Source organism: Columba livia, unplaced genomic scaffold (assembly GCF_036013475.1).
Source record: "Columba livia isolate bColLiv1 breed racing homer unplaced genomic scaffold, bColLiv1.pat.W.v2 Scaffold_82, whole genome shotgun sequence".
NCBI lineage: Eukaryota > Metazoa > Chordata > Aves > Columbiformes > Columbidae > Columba > Columba livia.
In genome coordinates, this window is record NW_027043810.1 from 382,193 (window position 1) to 405,836 (window position 23,644).

Genomic DNA, 23,644 nt, shown 5'->3' on the forward strand with positions numbered 1-23,644 from the left:
CTGTTCCTATGAGTGAAGACTTCTGAGGCTTCTTGAATCAAAATAGGCTCAAAGGAAACTGCCCCTGCTTTCACCATGATAACAGTATTTGGTCTGGTGTCATGTGTGGGCAGGGAAGGGGTAGGCTAGAATCTCTTAACTGCAATCCACAGAGGTAGGCTGCCCTTAAACCGTTTTATCCTCAGCAAGCTGGGTGTGGTAAAACTCCTGTTTAGCTATGTTACTTACTGCTTCTGAGAACCAGATTTTATTTCAGTCAAATGGGAAGGTTTCTCTTTATTTCACATTCAATGTTCTTAATTTGAAAAAAAAAACCAAAACTAAAACCCCACAACTACAGTTGTTCAGGCTTTTTAAGTCTGGTTGCTTTTTAACCAACCCCCCTTCCCCTCAACCTGAACAGTAACATTTGAGAAGTACAAACTTCATCAAAAAGTTTCTTTTTATTTTTATTGCTGCATAGGAAACTTCTCCCATCCCTAACTACTTGACCTTTTAAAGTTTCAGTTTTGAAATGTGTCTATACCTCTGCCTCTTAAGTCCCAAGGGAACTTGGTGATACAAGGTAGCAGCAAAAAAACATGTACTAATACAAAGAGATGCATTCCTGGCAAAAGAAGTTCAGGCACAAGGCACTACATACTAAGGACCCTTCACCTTGGATACATAAGATACTCTGGCACCAAAGAAAGCTCTTGTTAAATCAGCACACCACTTTACCAGGTTTTTCAGTTGTTTTATTTTTGAAACTTGTGTTTTGTACAAAAAAAAAAACAAAAAAACAAACCCAACAACAAAACCTTAAACACCACCATGAAAAACAGTAACAGACTGACTTCCTATTTTTCCCACATTATGAGAAGGATTGAGACTGTAACAAAAGTCAAAGCAAGCAGGAATTGTTTGCTCACTCTAAACCCAGCAAGAAAGCAGGGCCAGCCCTTGTCCCTCAATGTCACTGTTCAGACTGCTTTGATAGTATTAAAACATACAAACCTTGTCTGTACTCTGCTACTAGCGGTAGTGGCTTGCTTATTCACAGTTTCTGCCCTCAAGACTGAGGACAGTTCTCTGCCATCTTATGACAGGACAGAGTCTAGCCCCTTCACATAAAAAGCAATTAGGAATCAAATGGCCAAGTTTCTGAAGGTTTCTGTTAAGTCTTACAACTCAGCTGCACCTGCCTTTCACCAGGGCCTCAGGAGGTGTCTCTCACTCCCAGCCAGTATCAGTATGCAAGTACCATCTGCAGAGGGCAAGCATTGTAAGACTGGTCTGCACCATGCTTAGGGGGACAGTGATTTATGAAAGCTGACCCTTTAAGTGCAGGAATCCTTACGCAGTTTTTAATATGTTAGCATTCTTATCCTTGGCTTCCATGGTTCCTTTTTTATAAAAATAAATTCTGGTAGCTCTGTGGGAAAATGCTCTGCCAAACAAGGAACTTTCAGATAATGTGAAATCACAATGTTGCCAGTGACTGGGCTGTGTGGGCTGTTACCTCAGGAAGCTTGTGACAGAACTCAAGTGGCATCTACCTTTCTCATTTTGCTTTGATGTCAGTTGCAGCAAGTGTTCCCTTTACATAATTTCCTTTTGTTTCTCAATGATTGAGAAGACTAAGTATTTTGACTTAACTGGAAAGTCATGAGCCTGTATTTAACTCCTATAGTTTTTTAGCATTGCCTCTCTCCAGTCTGAGAGAATGGCATGCATCCCTTTATAACTGTTGAAGGAAACTGTTGTATACTCTTCAACATATTGCCATTAAGAAAAGACTGCAGAGGTGCTAATGCCTCTTCCACCCCCACAGAGTCTGGCATAGAGCCCTCTGTGCAGGTTATGCTGGCAGAAACAGTGTGTAACGGTGCAGAAGCTAGAAAAGCTAAAAATGCATTCAAAGAAAAATTATTCCAGTGTCTTACAGATTCTGTAAACCCTAAGGAAAAAAAAAGACACAAAATATCCCTCTTACAGTCTCAGATGTTGTAACCCACTGCCTTATTTTACTTCCCCTTTCTGCACCCATCTGTGACCCTTCTGTTCTCTCAATGAATCATCTCCCATTCCTGCGTAGTGCTGAATGCTTGTAGTTTCCTTGCCATCTTCTACTCAACCCTCAGCACTTTTCCACCCCCAAGCTCTGCTGCATTTTTAAAAACCTAAACCAGCATTGTATTTGTAAGGCCTCAGGGACCAGTGCTGTTCACACCCAGCGGCATCCAGGGGACTTGACATACCAGAAAGCAGCGGAAGTAAGTAAAGAAAATCAGAAGTGAGAGAAAGAGAACTGGCTGAGAAACACCTGGCTAAACAAGTGCTGGGAAGATGGGGAGAAAAGAACTCAGTGTTGAAAGCCTGTCACATTGGCAGCAAGTGGTCATCCCGTTCTTCTGACTCCTCACCCAGCTGGTCATCACCCACACCACGGTATGCAGCTGGTGCATTTCGAGGCTTGGAGCGGCAGACAAAGTCACAGCCATCCTACAAGCAGAGGACATTGCACCAGAATCAGACTGTATGCAACCCAAAGCAAAGCAGCTTCTGTGACTTCTCTTTTGTAAAGGCATTACACCCACCCATGTGCTATCTGGGACAGGACCCCAAAACTTGTCTTTACAAGAGAAGCACACACATACAAAAATCCAGCTTGGTCTTGAAAGCTCTGGGGTAGAATGCAAGTACTGATTAACAGTAAGTAGCACCATCAGGCTGAGATGAGCAAGGACAATAAATGGCACTGCCAAAGGTGACTAAGGAAAGGCCTCAGGGAGTTGGACACAAAAGTTTCACAGTCCCTAGCTTAACATTCCTACCTGGAATGTGTTAACTGCTAATGAGCACATGCTCTAGTTTGTTATGTAGTAATCACAGGATATCAGCAAGGAATCAGACTCAGCAAGGATTCGAAAACAGAGTACTCAAACCACCAAAAAAGCCCACACAGATATTCTCTTCTGCCTCAAGGTACGCTATCCTCGTGGGGTAGGTCTATGCAAGAGACCTAGTCCACAAAGACAAGGCAATTGTCATGTCCTGTCCTACCATATGGGTCAGGCTGGAAATATACAGGGATTTTTCACTCACCGCCACCAAATTGCCCAGATCTTGCCAGAAGGCAAAGTGAGGAAACTGCTCCATGCCCTTTGCTCCCACTACAAGGCGCTGGTAGAGGAACCCACCAATGATGTAGACTGCAATCAGTGAAGCAAACCTGGAGGGCAGAATTAAAAATCAGAACTGAGGAAATCCTACAGATAACCTCTTCTGAGCCAGCTACCTGCCTCAGATTGGTATTAGAGCAAGCAGCTGAACACCACTCAAGAACAGAGCTAAAAACAAACACCAGACCAGAAAAGGCCTCTAAAAAAATTCATCTACTAGTATAAATCTTGCAGCAGCATTACAAGAAGTAGTGCCTGTAAGCACAAACACAGAAAATGAGTAAAGACTCCTGTTCTGAATTCCCAGCTCTGGCAAATAGTTGTATAATTTTAGGAAGTCATGTCTTCTGTGTTTCAGTGCACTTGTTTGTAAACTATGAAGCAGAACGCCTACAGAGAACAGAGCAGCTCTGCAGCATCACGCTTTAAGCAAGTTTCTGTCCAAAAAGCTGAGAGGCACAGTAACACCTAATGGTGACTGTTGATAGGTATACTACAATTATCTAGTCCAGTATAGCATTTGCTGTGTTTCTAAATGGCATTGGAGATTGTGGCCCAGACATGAACAGCTCTTCCATTGACTCACGTGATCAGTAGAATGGAGCCAACGCTAAGGTGGGAATCCTCAGCTGGACAAGCCACACTGCTGTCCATCTCAAAGAGGTAGAAACAGTCTTGCTCCTTTTCCCGCTCTTCTGAAACAATGCTGAATGAACTCTGCAATTTGGAAAAAGTTAAATTGTGTGAAAATAAGCCCAGGCATACTGAACTTCACCAGAAGACAGTTTTATTGCTGTTGGTGCAGCTAGGCAACAGACACTGGAGGACAGAGAACCTTGCTGCCTCCTCAAAGCCCTTCTGCTTATAAACAACTGTTTGTCCTGCTCCCCCTCCCATCTCATGTGTCACTCACCGCTGTAACTCCCTGCTTGCAAGAAATCATTATCACAGCTCGTCTCTTCTCACTACTGCAGTGGCTGCCATATGAATCACCTCCTTTATAAATCAGCATGATCCAGTCACCTTCCAAGAGAGGAACAATATAGGCTGCAAATCCAGATCAGGAGGCAAAAGGCAGATACTGAGTAAGAAAGGTATAGAGCAGAATCTTACTTCCATTGAAGACCTGGGTTTCATTGATTCTTCCTATCACTGTAGTCTTTCCATTCTGTCTATTTGTTTGCACCAGGCCAGCAAAATCCTGCAAGGTGCTGTTGACCTCCCTGCACACCCTGAATTGGTAGATGTAGTTTTCTGTTTTGCCTTTCTCCACAGTCACGTTAAACCTGCAGCAGGGAGAGGACAGAACAAACAGCTCACAGGATTACAAAGAACAAGGCTCAGAGCAGCAGACACTCAAGACCTGGAAGTCAGTCACAGACCATACTAATAGGGACAAGTGTTCTGTGGTCTGACCCCAAATCTTCCCCTTCTCTTGGGCTAAGGGTAGGCACTGTGCAGCCCTGAGGTCTGCGCGGTGTTGTACTGTACCTCATTTGGCTCAGGGGCTCTAGTTTCTTCAGCAAGGCTCTTTCCATTTGCGACTCACTGCTCTTATCACCAATCACATCGCAGCTCCTCTCTCCCGACTGTTCAGCCCTTGCACCGACAGCAAGGGCCATAAAGACGAGCAGCACAGCAGAGATACAGCAAGGTGATGACATCCTGGACACACAGAAAAGGCAGAGGATTGACTGTTTCAGCCCCCTGTAAACTAAGTTCAGGGTCATGGAGTCAATGATTGGCCACTTCCTCAGTCCTGACTGCAAAAAGGGGAAGTCAAAATCTGGAAACATCTCACAGTTCCCAAAAAGCACAAAATCTGAATCTCTTGCATAGTCAAAGTCAATTCACTGGGCTGATTTAGGATTCTTTTCCAGGTTTTGCCTGGAGGTCACAAAAAGTTTTGCTGCTAAGCACATTAATTAGCATTGATTCAGCCAGAGCAGAGCCCAGCAGGCTGAACGCCGGAGTAAGTTTCAGGCATAAGCTATTGTTTGTTATTGCATTGCACTGAGAAGCCGTTCAGCAGAAAATTATTTACCAAGCCTCTAATCGACCCTCTTTGCAGCTCTCCTGCAAAGAGTTTACAGGGAAGAGCCACTGTGATTAGTCAGGCTCTGTTTGTTCAAGTGACTTAATAATTATGATATATTAACTATTACATTATCTTTCTAGTACTGCTTTAGCTGAGAATTTGAAAGTGTTTAATAATACTAAGCTACAACTTCACAGAACAGTTTTCTTCTCTTTACACAGGGCAAGAAGGGAAGGGCAAAACTGAGACATTCATTCTATGTAAGATCCAACCAAAGAGGCAGTAATGAAGATATTCTAGATTATCTGGCTTTCAGGTTCACGCTAAAATCACGTTGGAAAGATCCAGTGATTGCACCAGGCAACCAGAGTGGCACAACACACTCCCCTCCGCTTCTCCCATCACAGGTTTCAGTAAAGCTCCAGATGCTGATGGAATGCAACGGGTAGACCCACAATTAAAGGAGGAATATTCCACATCTGGAATATCGTGTCCAGTTCTGGGCCCCTCAGTTCCAGAAGGACAGGGAACTGCTGGAGAGAGTCCAGCGCAGGGCGACAAATATGATAAAGGGAGTCGAGCATCTCCCTTATGAGGAAAGGCTGAGGGAGCTGGGTCTCTTTAGCTTAGAGGAGACTGAGGGGCGACCTCATTAATGTTGTTTATAAATATGTAAAGGGTGAGTGTCACAAGGATGGAGCCAGGCTCTTCTTGGTGACAACCAGTGATAGGACAAGGAGCAATGGGTACAAACTGGAACACAGGAGGTTCCATTTAAATTTGAGAAGAAACTTCTTCTCAGTGAGGCTGGCAGAGCACTGGAACGGGCTGCCCAGGGAGGCTGAGGACTCTCCTCCTCTGGAGACATTCAAAAGCCACCTGGACACATTCCTGTGTAACCTCATCTAGGTGTTCCTGCTCTGGCGGGGGGATTGGACTAGACGATCTTCTGAGGTCCCTTCCAATCCCTAACATTCTGTAAAACAAGCCCCTGGCTGCAGCTGGACAGACAGCCCGCCAGATGGACAGCCTGTCCGGTTGCACCTCACGATCGCCCCAGGCCCCGCAGAGCCCCCGGTGCCAGCGCTCAGCTGAGGCGCGGGGGGGTCGGACACGCGGGCGGCCCGTGACACAGGAGCTCGTGACTCGCCTCTCACGAGACCCAGCGCACAACCCGCCCTTCGCGCTTCCCCGGGCAGCGGCTGCCAAACGCTCCGCTCACGCACCGCCTGGAGCAACAAGCGACGCGACGACGGTGCCCTCGGCCGGTACTGCTCCGGCGGGCAGCTCGGGCCGCTCGGGGCAGGGCGCAGCGGCCTCGGTGCCACCCGGCTTCCCCCACCCCGCCGCTCCCCACCTCTCTCGCGGCCCCGGGCTCAACGTGCCGCCGCCAGCCCCGCGCCACCGCACCCACCTGCGGCCGCGCCGCCCGGCCTCCCCGCGCCGCGCACGGGGACAGGCACGGGCGCCCCTACGGAAGAGCGATCCACCGCTCACAGGCATCCCATCCTACGCGCCCAGCGGTGACGGGGCAGCCCGGGGGCCGCAGGTGCGGACGACACCGGCTGGCCCCGGCCGCCTCCCGTGGCCCACCCCGCGAACCGGAACCAGGAAGGGCGTAGTGAAACCGGCACTCTCCGCCAATAGAAGCAAAGGAGCCGGCGAGATTTCCACGCCCACTGGCAATTCCTCAGCGAATGGAAAGCGGCAATGGAAAGGAGCAGCTTCTAAAGCCCGCCCTAGCCTATGACGAAGGCGGCTCCGAAACCCGTCTCCTTCTTATTCTCTATCCAATAGGCGATGAATAGAGGCGTGAAGATCCCGCCTTCCCTCGCTTCTCTTCCAATGAGCCATGAGCGCCAGCTGAAAGGCGCCCCGTAGCGCCCGCCGGCTGACCCCTCCCCGCAGACAGCCTCTGCGGAGTGCGGCCCGAGGCGGGAGCCGCTCGCCCAATGGCGGAGAAGGACGCCCCGTCGGGCCGCCCCGTCCCCCGGGCCAGGCGGCCAGAGCGGCCCCGTGGGCTGGGCTGCCGGGCCCGTCTGCCCCACTGTGAAGCCGAGCTCTTACCGTTCGTGTTGGAATCACCTACAGGGACGGTAGCACGTCAGTAACGGTGGGAGGCGGTAGTGGCCGCCACTAAGTCACGGGATCATAGAATTATAGTAATGGAACAGCTTGGGTTGGAAGGGACTTTCAAAGTTCATCTAGCCCAACCCCCTGCAATGAGTAGGGGCATCCTCAACTAGATCAGTTTGCTCAGAGCCCCATCCAGCGTGGCCTTGAATGTCTCCACGGATAGGGCATCTGCCACCTCTCTGGGCAATCTATGCCAGTGTTTCACCGCCCCCATTGTACAAAATGCCTAACCTGAATCTCGCTTCCTTTAGTTTAAAACCAATACCCCTTGTCCTATTGTAACAGACCCTGCTAAAAAGTCTGTCCCCATCTTTATAGGCCCGTTTCCTCATAGGAGCAATGTTCCAGTCCTGTCATCATCTTTGTGTCCATATGCTTGACTCTCTCCAGTATGTCCATGTCTCTCTTGTACTGATGCTGTTGATATGTTGATGCAGAGGATATCGGGGGATGCCAGCTCTCAATGCCTGCCTGTGTCTCAAGCACTTCCACACTGAGTGTTGGGTGTAGAAAGAGTGACTAGTAGAAGTGTCCAGTGGTCACAAGGCTTCCTTCTCAAACCCGTGCTGTCCACTTCTGCTTTCCTAATGACAGGAGCTGGGCTGCCAGTTTGCCATAGCCATTGCTTATTCCTCTTTCCACCTTGTACTCTCACTATTCACCTGCTACGGTCCTGGGAGGCAGCTCTTCAGAGTGACACATTCTCACAGCCTCTTGCATTAGCAACAATTAGAATACCCATACACTTTGTGATTAATCACCTCTTCCACTGATATCTACTCTAAGACATCCCTTAACAGGTCAGGAAATGGAAGTTGTTTCACTTCCACTGCTCTCCATGCTGTTATAAATTTAGTTATTTTGATCAGCTGGAGATAGAGGTTGCCATTTCACACTTCTTGTCTTCTGAATGCAGCCTCAGGTTTCCTGTTTCCCAGGCGTTGAGCCCTGTCGCTCAACAGCCTGATTGAAACATCTTGTCATACGCACTCTTTGCGTTGGCATGGAGGGAAGCAGATCAGAAACTTCTGCAGCTGAAGCGAGTGAGGAAATAATTTATACTTCTGTTAAATTCTCTCCGTTGAGGGCCAAAGCTGCACAGGAAAAAAGAGGTAAGGAAGCTGGATGAGGTAGGTCAACAGAAAATTTTGTTTTGAGTGAAAGCAAGGTCTATCAAAACCAGTCCAAGCTGGCCACTGATTTTGAGTGCCAGCTTATGGTGCTGTTGCTTTGGTTCTAAAATTACTGTATTTGAATGTGATAAAAGCCAGTGGGTCAGAGACGCAGCGTTGTTCCTCTCCCTCTCTCCATCGGTACCCTTTTGGTGTCTACTTGTGGGCATTCAATCCAGGCATCCATTTCTGCAAAAGAGGTTTGCAGTTTTAAAGTTGTCTGCTTGTCAGCAGTAAGAGATTGTCAGCCATAGTCCTCCAAAGGTCAGGCAAGATGCATGTACAGATAAATTAAAGGCATATGCTAATCAGAGATCAGAGGAGGCATATGAGATCATCCAGTCTCTCTCCCATGGGGCTCTGCAGGATTCTTTTGTGATACATTTTTTTCCTGTGTTTTCACTGTTTAGTTTTACATACCTCCTCAGCTTTTGCCTTGAGACAGTTCTGCAGGGCATTTTACTATCAGGAGATTTTCTTAGTGCTATCCCTAAATGTTCTCTTTCCTTATTTCTGCTCCATTACCCCTGTTCAGGCCTTGCAAATGTCACACGTAGCAATTTCTCTGGCTGCTTAGTTGAGAAATACCGCCCTAGAAGAGTGAGACTTTGCATTGCTGATGATTCTTTAAGTGTCTCTGTTTGATGAGCTGATTGCTTTTCCTCTAAATGCTCCTGTCCTTTAAATGAGTTGTGTTGCATTGGCTGTAACACTAATGGTTGACCTTAGCTTTTTTCAGAGCTGTTACAGCAAAGGGATGTTTCACTGTGGGAAAGGAGATTCCTATGCCCCGAGCAGAATAACTTCATATATATGTGGTTGTTACTGCTGCTTGGTCACTTGCTGCACTGTGCAAATGAAGCCAGCACAGAAACCCTCAAGTTCCTATCTGGTAATCACACACCATCTGCTTGGAAGGCAGTCTTGCTTTTGCATGTGTTTTCATCAGAAATGATGTCTTCTGTTGCATCAGAAAACACAAGCACATTCCTTCATTCCCTGCAGTTTGTGTTCACTCCCACCTTGTTGGAGGTGGAGATTACCCAATGTTCTCTTGAGATGATTGCAGTTTTCTTTTTAATATTCCTCCTCTCCAAATTTCTCTTTGTACCCTCATCTTTTTGAGTTAAAGTTAGAGGACCTAAAATAAGGAATCTGATATTTGAACACAATTTCTGTGGATGTAATTTGATTATTTCCCAGCTCTCTCCTGCATGTAAGGAGTCTCTAAGGAGCACAGTTTAAGTACCTTTCTTTAGAAGATCTTTATTTTCAGCTGTGTCCCCAGCTCCATCACTTTTGAGAGATGTGCTCTCAGATATCTATTGTCTGTTTTCAAATGCTGCCCTTGCTACCAATTCATCCCTGTGACACAGTGTCACAGGTGTATAGAGCAGTCCTTTGGTCAAACCAGCTGGTTTTCGCTCTCATGGTCTCCTTGAAAATGAACAGTTGCCCTGACTGTCTTGTTTGGCTTCCAGAGAGCCTTAGATACACCACACTACCAAAATGTCAGTCCAGCAGTCACTTAAGAGAGTGTTAGGCTGTGTGGCATGCTTGTAGGGATAGCAATAACCAGGTCTGTGCCATAGCCAGGGACAGGATCCTCCTTTCTCAAATCCTCCTCCCTGGCTATAGGTAGTAATGCTGCTTCTATACTGATGTAGGCAGGAGCTGATGGGAGCCATTTAGGACATTGCAATGACATTCTTCAGGTTGTCCTAGAAGACCTGAATTATAAAATGCTAACAGCTTTTAGTTTTTGAACTGAATCTGGACTCCAAAACCTAAAAGTATTGGGTCACGTTGCTTGCAAATGAATACAGCCTATCACAGTCATTTCTCCAGAGCGCTGAGAGACCTAACAGGGTGTTTTGTGTACTAGAAAATTATAACATTGGATATTTATGTTAAATGTCCACTGGTCCACTTTTCCCTTCCCTTGGGGAGACTCTTCCACAGTTCCTCAGACAACTACATGAAAGTAGTTCTGAATGGTCCATTCAGATTTTCCTCCTGTTTCAAACTCATCTCAGGTACTTCTCCCATCCTCTTCTACAAGAGATTCACATGTGGTCCAGGGGCTGCGAATCAAGCACAAACCCTTGAACCTGTTTTAAAAAGGGTCAACTGTGGGGAACCCCTTTTGCAAGGGGTAAAAATCCAGATTTATGAAAGTTTTTATTCCACTTTCCTGGTTTGATTGCTTCAGTTCAAGTGGGGTTTAAATTCACCTCAAATGGTTAAATATGACTTTCCCTCTTCATTTTCTTTTTTCCTCCCCAAATCATCGAATGGCATAATTTTTCATTTTTGAGAACTGAAGTGAACTTCTCAATGCTCTGGTTGTGAAGGTGCCCTGGGATTTTATTTTCATGCTGAGTCAGTTCCCTTTTTTTCTGCTGTTGTTTCGAACAATAGAGGGTGAACTTCTCTCTTCATTGCCAGGAGGCACCAGCTGGGTGATCTTTTCCCTAAAATCAGGAACAGTGATATGGAAGGTGCAGGAGGTAACTTCTTTGAGAGGCCAGAGAGAAAGGAAAATAAAAGTGCAAATCCTTAGAAATGTGGTCTCAGAACAAAGAATTAGGTTTCAACAGATATTTATCCCCTTGTACCTAGTTTTCAGTTGTAATCTGCAGAGAAGCAGCTCCACCCTTAACCTCATCTGACTCCATTCTCTTGAGGCTTAATCTGATGGCAAACCCCATGTCATCAGAGACAGGAAAGTGACCTTACAAGAGGAATAGAGAGTAGGCAGAGAGAACAGGTACGCAGTTCAAGTCCTTCAGTTCTCCCATTGTCCTTGTGTGAAGCTGGGGAGTAGGTTGTAACTGAGAAGTCTTTTGTAACTGAAAAGAGATGGCTTTTGTTCTTTAATAATGATTAAAAAAGATGTAAATGTTGGTATTACAAGTATTACAAGTACAGCAGCTAGAAGGTCCTGCAAGCTTCAGGCAACACAACAAAACCTTTAACTTAGGAAAGATCTTTCTACCAGAAGAATGATGCTTACAATGGAGCTCTCTCGTCCTCTCCCTTGTGACCCAAGACACTTATTGTAACCAAGCCCACAGATCTCAGTATATTGCTATAAAACCAGAACCTAGTCTTAAGACTGATGAGCCTGCAAACTGCTCTAAGATCAAAATCAATTCATTTTTATTAATTTATTGATCTGGCCTACTTTCTGTATTTGGACAAAGCTTCCGATGCTTAAAGCATGCATTCTTGTTCTTAAGCAAAGTCCCTTCCCCTTCTATTTCAGCGCTGGCTTTCTTTGTCCTTCTCACAATATTTTTGATATGTGGTGTGCATTTGTTTTCAGTCTCCACCTAGAGATCCTAAAAAAAGTCTTCCCTACTGCTTATAAATATTTTATTCTTTTAGCCATCCCTTTTAATTTCTCAATGACAAACTTCCTCATTCTCCTGTAGTTTCCCATTTTGAAATTATTATATTACAGTGCCTTTTTTTTGCCTGTCATTGTAGTTCCTGATTGTTGGCTCTGTTGAATCTCAGTGTGGTTGTGTTCCCTGCAGCACAGCAACTGCTGGATGGAGCCATGCTGAGCCGGGTGGCCCAAGCAAGGCTCAGGGCAGTCACCAGCTGCTTCGTTTTCTGTGTTTCCCAGATCACCACTCTGTGAGGTGCCTGTTGATGATGTCTAAGCATTCAGTCTCAGCGTCATGCCATTACATGGCATTTGTGTAGTTTCATGTGATTAATTGATACCCCTCATCACTGTGCTTCCCTCACACTTGCTCTGGGTTATTTTGACGGTTCATGACTGCTGTCACCATCCTTATCTGGCAGTCCATGATATAATTTGAACCCCCATGCATTTAGTAGTATTTGCCTAGTCGGTGGCAGGCAATTACTCTTACTGTTACTTCTCTATGTAGTTGTTTAATCTAATTTGACCATAATTTTATTTGAGCAGAGATCAGCCCCCTCTGTCTTGCCTGTGTATTTTGTATCCTATTGCTATGACATCCTGCTCACAGCTCTTCTGCCAAGTTTTTTATGTGGTTGCTGTGGTGGTGTCTTTGGTTAAAGCTAGCTTTCCCCTTCCTCCGTCTTTTTCCTTAGACTGCTAGCCCTTTTTTGGAACTACAGATATGTTTGTTTGGGTTTTGTGACATGACTGAGAGAAGCACCTTGGATGTCAAGAGCCTCACTGAGGACTTTTGTCGCTAGATTTGGATAGAAGATTCTCAAGCACCACAAGAGCAGGTTGTGGTACATAAGTTTAAGGGATAAGCACATGGAAATCCTGAGTTCTTCACCACCAGTAACCATTAGCTGCACATTAGGTGTTTCTTAGAAAGTCCTTTTGTCTGTGCAGCTGTCACCCTGAGATTAGTAAAGTAAGCAAACCAAAACCCCATGGAGCTCATCTGTGGAAGTTAAATATCATCCTCTACTCGGCTTCGGGGAGACAAGGTTTTAGTGCTGAGATTTCAAATGGTTTATGGAAAGTGAATGCCTCTTGGGTCAAACACAGCTCCAGGAGATGACAATAAGAAAGCAATGTGTAGCATGGTGGTTAACTTGTTGTGCTGTAAATCTCTACATGGCAGTCCTGCCCTGCTGTTTGAAAGGAAGCTGTGCTGGGCTATGGTGGAGGCAGCCTAAACACTCACCCTCTGTCACTGCCAGCAAGTGAACAGCAGATGGTGGTGAAAGTGTGGAGGGGCATGTCAAAGTCTTCAAGGCTGACCCTCACATCCTGCTATCCCACCACTGCAGAGGTGGATAAGAGCATAGGACTGACTTGGGAGTGTCCTGGGAAGATGTAACATGAACCTGTGTCTAAGCCTGTGAACAGGATGCTGAGGTTAAACCTGTCTCTGTTGCTGAGAGACCTGGGGGAAAGGCCTTGGGTTTCTTTTTGCACTTCAGCTGGAACATGATAGCTATGGCAATCTGTGTTTGAAGTTTTTGAAGTGTTTGCACTCAGAGCTTCAATGCTGAGACCAAAGTGGGTTTGCTAGGAGGCTCCTGCCAGCATGAGATGCCATAGGGTGCCTGGGGGGCTCTGGCTGACTTGAGGTGGATGTTTCCTCTCTTGGGGTGAGCCACTGCAGGAGCTGGACCAGCTGGCTCTGTGGCCAGGCAGGGGCAGAGCTGTGGCTGCTCTGGAGACAGGTACATCTCCTGGGAAGCTCAGGCAGGGACTGAGGGTCCCAAGATCAGATGAAATGGGGCCCTGGATGAGTGGGCTGGAGTGTGCAAGGCCCCGGGGTGGCTGGGCAGGGATAGTGATGGCAGCGATGTGCAGAGTATAGAGAGACAGGGATGCTCCTTATGGAAATGCCCAGGACACAAACCATGTAAAACTACCATCAGTTTTCATGTGGCTCCTGTTCACTATGGTTTCTTTTCTCTTTTACAGCTCCCTGTCTGTGGCCAGCAGTTGTGCGGGGCTTGGCTATAGGCTTTGGGATACTGAGCATCTCCCTGGCAATTGCTTTGATTTGGAAGATGAGTAAGTGCACAAAGGGGTGCTGAGGATGAGCAACCAACAGCAAAGGACTGGAGGCTCATCTAAGCACAGGAGGTCTCATCCTGAACTTCCTTATATGGGGTTAAACGAGAAGCTATTCTGGATATCTACCAGCCTTAAGTACCTACTGCCTATCCAGAATATTTTGAGACCCCAAGCAATCCGTTTCAGATCCTGTGGCAAAAAACTGTGAAATATATTGTAAGGTTTCTATAGGCTTATCTGTTGTAATTATAGTGGTAAACTGTAGAACAAATACGTAAGGTCTATAACACTTTTGCATGCATGCAGAAGGTGCTAGACCATGTGGGAGAGCGTACTGTTTGCTGCTTAAAATCCGTTCACCTCATGTGTGGCATGATCACATTGTACCCACAAAATGATGTAATTATTTCCATCACTTTTTGCACACCCAGAGTGTTGTCTGCTTTCAGATAGCAAATTTTGGTTCTCATGTATCTGAGTAGTTCAGAGGAAGCCCAGGCTGAGGGGCTGCACCAGCATCAGAGTGCATGTGACACTTGTACAAAGGCTTGGAAACTGCACAGAGGATCTGAATTTCTGTCTTCACGCATTGTTACTTTTAGATGTTTATCCTGACTTGCGTTTTCTGCATTGCATATATCCAGGAGAGTTGCTTTTCCTTGCTGACAAGTGTCTTTCTGTTGGTTAATGGTAGAGAAAAGCTGGTATTTTGATTCCTTTACAGGCGACACCCACCCACGCTGCCCTGAGCAGTGGGTGGCCTACAGAGGGAGCTGCTACTCCTTCTCCAAGGAGAAGAAGGACTGGAATTCCAGCCAGGAATCCTGCTGGGCAAAGGGTGCCCATCTCCTGGTGATCAGCGATGCCTGGGAAATGGTAATGGTTTTCTTATTCTTTGAGGATCTTCCATTTCCCTGCAGATACCTCAGTGATTGACATCCAAGCAGTGCAATGTTTTGACTTCAAAGGAGGGGAAGGATTTACAACTGAGGTTATAGTGCACTTCCAGTTTCACTATACACCTTGAAAGTTCCCAATACACAAAGAAGCAAAGGGGAGAAGGGATAGGTGAGGATCACTGTTAGGTACTCAGAATCATCCTATGAAGGATGTCAGGAGGCTGCCTTCTCCACTGTCTCTCTCCATCTCCCTTCCTATCCCAAATAAGGCTGATATGAATGATCACAGGAAAAGACTTTGGCACTAGTACAGTCACTGTACTCACTGCCTACAAACCAATACATCACCACTCTCCAGAAATGGTTTCTTTGCAAAAGTGATGCCTCTCCTCCCTGCAACTGCTCCAGCTGCTTCTGCTCAGTATCCCTCGCCACTCCCTGTGTTCATGCATGGATATTTCTTTCTTGGTCTGTTTTCAATGCTCACTTCCTCTCTCTGCCAAAAAAACCTACTTTTGCTGGTGAAATCAGAAGCTGCTCATTTTCTAGCAGGTGCTCACCAGAGACAGGGGTGTGTATGGCCAGTAAAGAAATGGGCAGAGCTGTTCACTAAGGAGGTGAGGCACATCTGCCTAAGTAGAGCAGAAGTACTTGGTCTGGTTTTGTGAAAGCCATGGCGTATTAGCTCAGGTCCAATGAACGTGGCCAGCTTCCAGTCCCTGGACAGAAGTTGCATTGTATAATGTTCTGTGGGGGCTTACAAAGCCAGGTCTCTGCTCAACTGGGAGTAGGTACCAAGCCCTCACACTTGCTTAGGCATATCCTGATTCCGTGGCAAATACCCATCTTCCCCAGATTACCCATTTCTCTGCACGAAGAAAGCTTCCCTGCTCCAGCTGCTTTCTTACTGCTGTCTCTGCTACTAGACTGTTACCTGTTATCCCTGCTCAGACTTCCCCATGTAAGCAGGACTTTCCTGGCTGTATATGCCCTGTGCTGCAAAGGCTGTGACTGTTCGGTCTCCCTTTGTCAGGGAAGCACAGTCACCTTCCAAACCCCCAGCAACACTCAAGCATTCCTTGAGCTACTTCTATTCCCACCACTTTACCAAACCAGCTTTGTTAATGCATCATTGTGAAGATGTGACATCTGCAGTTTATGGCAGCAGGATATACGGATGGATCCCAGCCATACCACTGAAAGCTTACTGTTGTTTGTTTTCATTGCAAATGTGGGCAAGACAAAGTTCTCTCTCTTGTCTTTTTTTTTTTTTTTTTTTGTGGGGGGGGTGGGGTAATTTACTTAAAGGCTGAGTTTCTATTGAAGACTTCATATTTTAACAGTAAACAGGAATTAAAGGTTAGGTAAAAGGAAATGAACTTTGAAAACACATAGGAGGGAAGTTTGTGTAAAATTTAATGAGCTTTGGAACTGGGCTCTTTACACGGATCTGTCATGCCAGCACTTCCTGCCCTGACCTGATTTTACCTTTAATTGTTAGTACTTTACATTAGCATGCCAGCTAGCTGTATGGTAGATCATTAATATTAATACTAATAGCATATGTTCCTACATAAAGCTGTGTGTAGGATACTCCAGGAGGCTTGGGTGCAGTTGGTTCACCTATATTGCCCTGAGAAATGTCATTTGAAGAATCTGCCCAGGACCCTTGAAAGCATGCTTACTTCCTTGTGAGTGTACACATTGTTATTCCAGGCACGATCTGCAGAGCTGATCTGCAGATCAGGTGTGGAAAAGCATTATTATCAACCACTTAAGGAACAGTCAGGCGAGGGGATGTATCTTTCTTTCTGTTCTCTTTACTTATCCTTACCTCCATTTTCAGGCTGGCTTTCATTAGTCACTTTGTAATTTGTCACCATTTCTAGGATCTGTTCAAGAGTATTCAAACAGAATGTTTCTGGATTGGACTGAGGAACAGCCCAGGATCTGGATGGATTTGGGAAGATGGCTCTGAATTAAATGGCATCAAGTGAGTTTCATTCTATTTTAAAAACAACAGTGCTAATTTTGATTGCCTCGTGTTCCACAACACCCAGAGTTCCTGCACCAGACCTTAGGAGCTTTCTTCCTGGGCACATTTTCTTTTTACTGTCACCTGTACAGCACTGAATTCAAAAGGGTCTGCTTTTTACTGCACTGCACCTTCTGAAGTCATGTACCTCTGAAAAGCAGGCTATTTTTAGTATCTCAGTTCCCTCCAGCTGCTCAGACCAATTATTATTTACCTCCACTGCCCATACAGATGCACAGTCACAAAAGCATATGGTCTATCTTGGCTTTACTGGGTTTAACCGTCTTGCACCCATTCTGCCAAATGCTGGTGTCACTGGGTGTGAGGACCAGTTATTTGCTGCTTCACTGGTGCCAACCCAAGTCAGAACATTAATTTTGGCATAGTGTTTTCTGGGACAAAACTCAGCATTCTGCATGAGGGAAAGCATTATGATTTGGTCCAGTGACTTTGCCTGTCCATTTCCTTTTTGTGGCAGTTAAGACAATAAGTTAGTCTCTAGCACTTCTTCCACAAGGAAACTCTGTCAGTAGGTTGGTACACCAAGCACTTGGCTTAGTTCCCTTCTTAAATCCAGTTGTTACAAGCTCCTTGCAGGTGATCATCTTTACATTAAATTCTCAGCACTGCCATTCTCATGTTGGGGGGCATCACTGCCACTGCAGGACATTGTGTCTATGTTTGGTTCTGATTTGGGTTCCACAATGGTAAAGTTACTTAGATGTGTAATCTTCAGGTGGATAGGGATTTTTTTGGTGTATGTTTTGTTTTCTAAAACCTGCCTTTTGGAGGTTGGGTTCCTTCACTTCCTCTGGACTCCACCCTTCAAAATCAGATGTTTTTTCTTTCTTGCCTCCAGGAGACAATCTCAACATTTTCTCTCAGTCTCACTTTTGTTCCATGTCTCTTGCAGGGTCCTCTCTAACAGCCCTGTGCAATGCTGTGGTGTCCTGATGAAAGGTCAGTTGCAGGCCTCCAGCTGTGAATTTTCTGCTGCATGGATCTGTGAGAAATCTCTTAGATAAATCCCATGTGCATTTTCATCTCATAACCATCTCATCAGTTGTACAAGTGGACCATTGTCCTGCAAAACAAAGCTCTACACAAGACCAAGGACTTGCCCTTTCCACACCCTCACAAAGGTGTTCTGCAGTGATGGGTTTGTTGCCCATAAGGGCAATTTATCCTCAGTATCAGATCCATTCTCAGTCCACATCTGTTGCATTACTGCTGTTTGTGACCAGATGAGACCTGGGACATGTCCCCTGCCCTAGTCTTTCCTTATTTGTCCTATAAGGGCAAAGAAAAGTTTTGTCACAACAGATGCTGGGTCTTCAGATCTCTGAAGGTGAGCTGGCCATTCTCCTCCATTCCTGAGCATCAGATTTCATTTTCATTCCCTGCTGTCTTCATTGTCTGGTGCCAGCAGGACCAGGAAAACGAAGCCTACTGTTAACTGCTGGAAACACATGAACTGACTTCTCCCAGTGGCAGCCTCTCTTTTTGCATCCCATGCTGTAAGTGGGAGAGAAGAGTGTGAAATGAGACTACAACTTCAGTAAATCCAGCAACGAAAACAAACCTTCAGTACTGCACTGGATCAAAAGTGTGTACCCATGTCATTACGTCTCTCTGTTGGAAGGAACCAACTGCACACTGTTGCATAGGCCAGCTTCAAAGCAAGCAGTCAAGAGGCTGGATTTCTGGAGTCAAAGGAATACAGCCAGTTGTGTTGTATTATTGAATCAACCAAGAACATGTTTCCCTCTCCACCTCTGCAGGTTCGTACTGCAGAGAGAGGAAGCAGCAGACAACTCCTTACTGCAAGGAACTTTCAGTTCAAATAGAGCAGTCACAGGCTATGAGTGTGAACAGCACAAAGCCACAGTGAACAGAGTAAGACAGCAGGTTGCATTTCCACACACCTCAAAAACTCTTTTCCACACAGAGGTTTTGTTCCAACATAAGAAGAGAAATTGTATTAATTCCCAATTTATCCTATTTATCCTAATACATTTACATTACATTCCTACTTACTATTATCTGTTTACCCAGCAAGGGTAGGCCTGCTTTTCAATAACCATGCCTGCAACAGCCAGACCTGGGGAAACTGAGAAAAACACAGTGTACTAGGACCTAAAAACTTCAAGTTTTCATCATCGTCAGGGTTACTTTGTGTGTGTAATTTTGTCTATGCCAGAGTCCATTCAATGATCAAAAGAAGGTGCTGTCCCTGACTCCCGGAAAGTTGCCAGGCTCTATGTAATAATGCTGGAGACTTTGCCTGCTCTGTCAAAATTGTGATAGCATCTACAGAAAGAAACCTAGCAGTTAATTTACCAGAGATCTCCGTGAGAGAACAGTTAATCATGCTATCATGATGCCTGTAGGTGCTGTGAGCATGTCTCAAAGCTTGTGCAGTTTGCCTTGCAAATAGTGCAACAGTTGCTTCCCTTAGGATTTTACAGTGTAGCCCATGGTAGACTATTTAACTTTTTAGCTCTTCAAACACGGCCTCTCAATCTCATATGAAAGTGATACTCAGGAACTGTAAAATAAATATATATACTAGGTTACCTCAAAAGTTGACCATTGTTTGAACTGTGTATTTTACTTTTAACAATGCACATGACTCTTCTCTGGGTTCAAGTTTTTGCAATAATACTAAAGGGATTGGAAGCAAGTATATTCATTTCCTTGAAAAGCAGATGAATGAAAATCTTTGGCAGAGCTTTTAATCTTCTGTCTAGAGCACATTGATATAGTTGATTGATACATACTCATTTTCTTGGAGGTAAGTTCTGCTTGGATGAACTCTGTAAGCAGCGATGAATAAATACTGGAAGAGCATGGCCAGCAGATTGAGGTAAGTTACAATCCTCATTTTCAATGGCATTTCTGCAACTGCAGCTTAGGAAGTTTCGATTGGAGATGAAGAAAGATATCTTCATCAGAGATTGGTGCAAAATTGGAACAGGTCTCTGAAGAAATGGCAGATTCTCCGTCCTTAGAGGTTTTCCAGATTTGACTAGACAAAGTCACAGCTGACCTGATCTAGCGTTGGCAGCAGTCCTGCATTAAGTGACAGAGTAGACTTCCAGAGCTCACTTCCAACCAGCACTTCTGTGATGCTATCAATGAATGCAGCAGGATTCTTGGCTCAGATTACAGGACGCTTAATGCTCTTTTTGCACTACTGGGGCACCTGTCTCTTTGAGCTATGCTAAGTGACAGAACTTCAGACTTACTAAGAAATCCAGGAAAGAGTTCCCTAAAACACACTCTCCTCATGGATAGGCCAACACCATGCAGAAGTTTTCTCAGGAGATTAGAGATAGCCACTGAAAATCTAGTAAAAAAACTCTAGAGAGCCTGTTGACCTTTTCAGTTGTACTCACAGCAGATGGAAATGGCAGGAGAGGGAAAATTTATTGCCACTGCCTTGTTTGTACCACTACCTACAAGCTGAATCACATGGGCCATGCAGAGACTCTTGAAATTAGGTTGTTGGGGCCCAAAGTTGCTACTGGGAATGAAGTGGAGGCCAAGAAGCTTGAGGGCAGATTTCAAGTCAGTTTGGTATCTGTGAATGTTCATTGGTACCTGCTGGAATTCTCAAGCCTTTAAGATCTTGTCCCCCTCAATTGACTGAAGCCTTTCTCTTCGGTTTTTAGCTACAAGGCACATTTTTGACCAGGGTTCTAACGATCACTGACTTGTGAGTATCTGGGCTGTTTGGCTGTTTTCCAGAAGGGCAGCCCTAGCTTCCCTTGCTGTGTGCAGTTCTGCACCTCTTTCCTGTACGGTTTGCCTTCAGTCTGGCTCCTGACATGATCAAACCTATGTAGAGTCATCTTCAAAAAGGCTTTGACCATCCTGTGTACAAATCCTCTCTTCTCTGTGGGTGAGGCAGATCTCCCTTAATTACAATTCTTTTGGGCAGGCAGAGCAACCTTCAGGCGTCAGATGGAGAAGGCAGGGCACAAGCCTAGGCTGTTTCTTTTGTGCAGTCCCCAAGGAAACTGGACATGCATGACTATCCTATTTTCTTTCCCATACAGGTCACTGCAGGGCAGAATGAGGTCTGTAATTAAGGTTTATTATCTCATTGCATTTGGATTTCTTAACTCCAAAGTTCCTGAGCTTAACAAACTTCTGATGATGACAGGTGAGGAGAAGGACAGACAGATAATCCTGCACCCTTTTTAATCCTCAGATAAATCTTTACATCCTCTAACATAGATCTCCATTCTTTGGAGTCTGGGTTAGGACTAGAAGTAAGACAGATATTCCACTGCTACTTTCAAGGGTAATAATTACCAGAGCTATCGATCCTCCTCCTGCAGACCAAGGTAACTATAGTAAAGACGATGGTAAAATCAAAATTTCTCTGTATGACAGAACATTGCCCATCACAGTGCATTACATGGATTTTCACATCATGAAACCAGGAAGGACTCAATCTAATGGAAATAATTTGATCTAGATGTGCCAATAACTTGACCTGGATAAGCATCAACACAGGCAAAGCAAGACTCAGGCCATGTCTGTTCTGCTACGTGACAGCAACTGCTGCTCTGGGGAACTGGTTAATGTGTTACGTGCAGTTAACGGGTTGAACTTTTGGCAGCTTCTCATCATGTCACTGTCCCCGTTACCATCAGGGTGAAGGTCAGATTATCTTAGACAACTTGATTGTCCAGACATTCTCTGGCCCCCTTTCCCAGCATTAGCTCTGGTGGGACAAGGAATGGAGAGCACAAGAGAGCAGGGTGGGTGGAGGGTGAAGGTTTTCAGAGTCTGCATTCTCTGTTTTCAGATCCTGCTCGTAAGTGGTGGTTAGGCACACCCACACTTGTTTCCAAAACCGTACATCAATCTCCCACCCCCAGTTTGCAGGACATCAGACTGCTTCTGCTCCTCCAGAAGCCTCCAAGACCAGTGTTCTGGCCAGCTCCATACAGGGAGCCCTACGAGAAATAGATACTTCCCCCCTATTCTCTGCTGCTAGCCCTTCTTTTCTTTAGCTACCACCTTTCCTCCTTCAGTGCCTACTGCCATGCCTCAAAAGAGAGACAGCTCCTATCTGCTGGGAAGCCTTCCCTCCCTCTCCTCCCCCAGCTTCTGGCCTTCTGCCCGGATTCAGAGCTGCTTGTTCCAGCTCTTCCTTACCACCTCTTTCCGCTTCCGAATGGGTCCTGGCCCCCTGCCCTTATCTCCTCCAGTCCCTGAGCTGTTTGCAGAGGAGAGTATAAAGGGGTTGGAGGAGAGTATAAAGGGGTTGATTCGAAGAGCGGAGGGGGAGCACAAGCAGCACCAGGCCAGACTGGGTGTCCACTTGGCTCACCACGACCTGCTCTGCACCATGGGGAAGCACAGGCTGCTCATCAAACCAAACATCTTCCTCCTGCTCCTCTTCTTCCTTCCTGGAGACACCTCTCCCACCACAGAACCGTAAGCTATGCAGAGGGATCTGTGGGCAGGCAGGAGACCTGGTTTGAATTCCTGTGTCTGTTGTTTGTCTCTTCTGCCTACTTTCCTTTATGCAGGAATAAAGACACTTGGGCTGGGTAAAGTGTCTTCTACAAGCAGCAGCTCTAGTGCTTCAGGGAGACCCAAAACAGCCTGTGAAACTGAGATATCAGCAAAGCTTCAGAAAAAAAAAAAAAAAAAGAAGGAAAGTTCTATGAGAATATCTTTTGCTGCCTCAGAGAACTGAAAGCATTTTAAAAAAATTTGCTGCACAAAATTGCTTCTTTACTTAAAAGGCAGCTTTTTATAAATGTTTACACATTCAGTTTTTCTCAAGAGACAGACTTTTCCAGAAGACAATTAAAGATTTCATTTTGGGTTGACTAACCTACTCCCAGGTTGAAATGCCCAGGAGATGGGGGTGTTTTTTTTAATTGACAATGAGAAAAAAAAAAAAAAAAATATATATATATATATATATATATATATACAAAAGGAACAAATAACGGATCTGGCATGACAACAGAAGGCTTCATTTATAAATTCATGTTATTTCAGCTCAGCCAATGGAATGAAAATTCCCTTCTCTTGCAGGGTTATGTGGCAGTGTAAGATTGTGTCTGTTAAGGTCTGTGAAGGTATATTCTGCTTCATCCATTCTTCACCCCCTTTTGCCCTGTTTGTATGTGAAGGGAGTGTGTGTTGTGTGTATGTGTGTATGTGTACAGCAGAAGCAGTCTGCAAGGGGTCCTGACATCTCAAGAGACTCTTTCCTTTGTCTTGTTGGCAATGTCTTTTCCTCCCCAGCGACGCAAGGCTGTGCGGCAGCACTTTCATCAAAAGTGGGGTAAGCAGACAGCAGGGTTGGGATCTGAGGGACCAAAGCTTTCTCCCTGCAGACCAACTGTTGGACATAAAGGTGTGAGAGCCTCCTCTGCTGCTAAAGGGAATGCCCCGCTTCACTGCTGAGGTGTCGAGGGCTCTTCTCCCAGCTGCTCACTGCTCTGGGGTTGCTCGTCAGAGGCCAGTCCTTGCCCACCCAAAAGGGAGCACTGTTGCCATTAGACTGATCAGGTTTGATTCCCAGATGCAGTGTTCAGCAGCAGGACTCTGGCACCTTGCTCTGCTGGGAGGGAGGCTGCACAGAGTTGAGCAGGGACCCCATGCTCGGCCTGAGCGAGCAGGGCTTGCTTCCCTGCAAACAAACTGAATTTGCTCTAGTGTTTTTGCTTAT

General features: G+C 45.6%; 3 protein-coding genes across 7 annotated transcripts in view; 2 read left to right on the forward strand and 1 right to left on the reverse strand.

Annotated features, from left to right (window-relative positions):
- Positions 1–423: 423 nt before the first annotated feature.
- Positions 424–6,829, reverse strand: LOC135578137 (cation-dependent mannose-6-phosphate receptor-like). Its single transcript, XM_065048423.1, has 7 exons — positions 6,617–6,829; positions 4,656–4,829; positions 4,278–4,450; positions 4,078–4,187; positions 3,751–3,881; positions 3,088–3,214; positions 424–2,484 (listed from the first exon to the last, which is right to left on the reverse strand). Exons 1-7 carry the CDS (start codon positions 6,703–6,705, stop codon positions 2,362–2,364), a joined length of 927 nt encoding a protein of 308 aa, XP_064904495.1. The 5' UTR covers positions 6,706–6,829; the 3' UTR covers positions 424–2,361.
- Positions 6,830–7,330: 501 nt separating this feature from the next.
- On the forward strand, positions 7,331–19,621 carry LOC102097712 (killer cell lectin-like receptor subfamily G member 1). Its single transcript, XM_005509759.3, has 5 exons — positions 7,331–8,450; positions 13,909–14,001; positions 14,729–14,880; positions 16,793–16,896; positions 17,852–19,621. The coding sequence occupies exons 1-5, from the start codon at positions 8,342–8,344 to the stop codon at positions 17,961–17,963; spliced, it is 570 nt and encodes a 189-aa protein (XP_005509816.1). The 5' UTR covers positions 7,331–8,341; the 3' UTR covers positions 17,964–19,621.
- A 2,361-nt stretch (positions 19,622–21,982) lies between these two features.
- LOC102095554 (alpha-2-macroglobulin) overlaps positions 21,983–23,644 on the forward strand; it is a 32,124-nt gene continuing 30,462 nt past the window's right edge. For all 5 annotated transcript variants that reach the window (XM_065048391.1, XM_065048394.1, XM_065048392.1 and 2 more), the window contains exon 1: positions 21,983–22,392. In XM_065048391.1, coding sequence (XP_064904463.1) covers positions 21,998–22,392 — 395 coding nt within the window. In that variant the 5' untranslated portion in view covers positions 21,983–21,997. The remainder of the gene's footprint in view (positions 22,393–23,644) is intronic.

Bases quoted from the DNA above. Each gene is read 5' to 3' on its own strand.
- LOC135578137 (XM_065048423.1), bottom strand. From the start codon at position 6,705: ATGCCTGTGAGCGGTGGATCGCTCTTCCGTAGGGGCGCCCGTGCCTGT. The intron at 4,830-6,616 runs GTGGGTGCGGTG...CTGTGTGTCCAG, and splicing joins GCCGGGCGGCGCGGCCGCAG to GATGTCATCACCTTGCTGTA. The intron at 4,451-4,655 runs GTACAGTACAAC...TCCCTGCTGCAG, and splicing joins GAGCCCCTGAGCCAAATGAG to GTTTAACGTGACTGTGGAGA.
- LOC102097712 (XM_005509759.3), top strand. From the start codon at position 8,342: ATGGAGGGAAGCAGATCAGAAACTTCTGCAGCTGAAGCGAGTGAGGAA. The intron at 8,451-13,908 runs GTAAGGAAGCTG...TCTCTTTTACAG, and splicing joins AGCTGCACAGGAAAAAAGAG to CTCCCTGTCTGTGGCCAGCA. The intron at 14,002-14,728 runs GTAAGTGCACAA...ATTCCTTTACAG, and splicing joins TGCTTTGATTTGGAAGATGA to GCGACACCCACCCACGCTGC.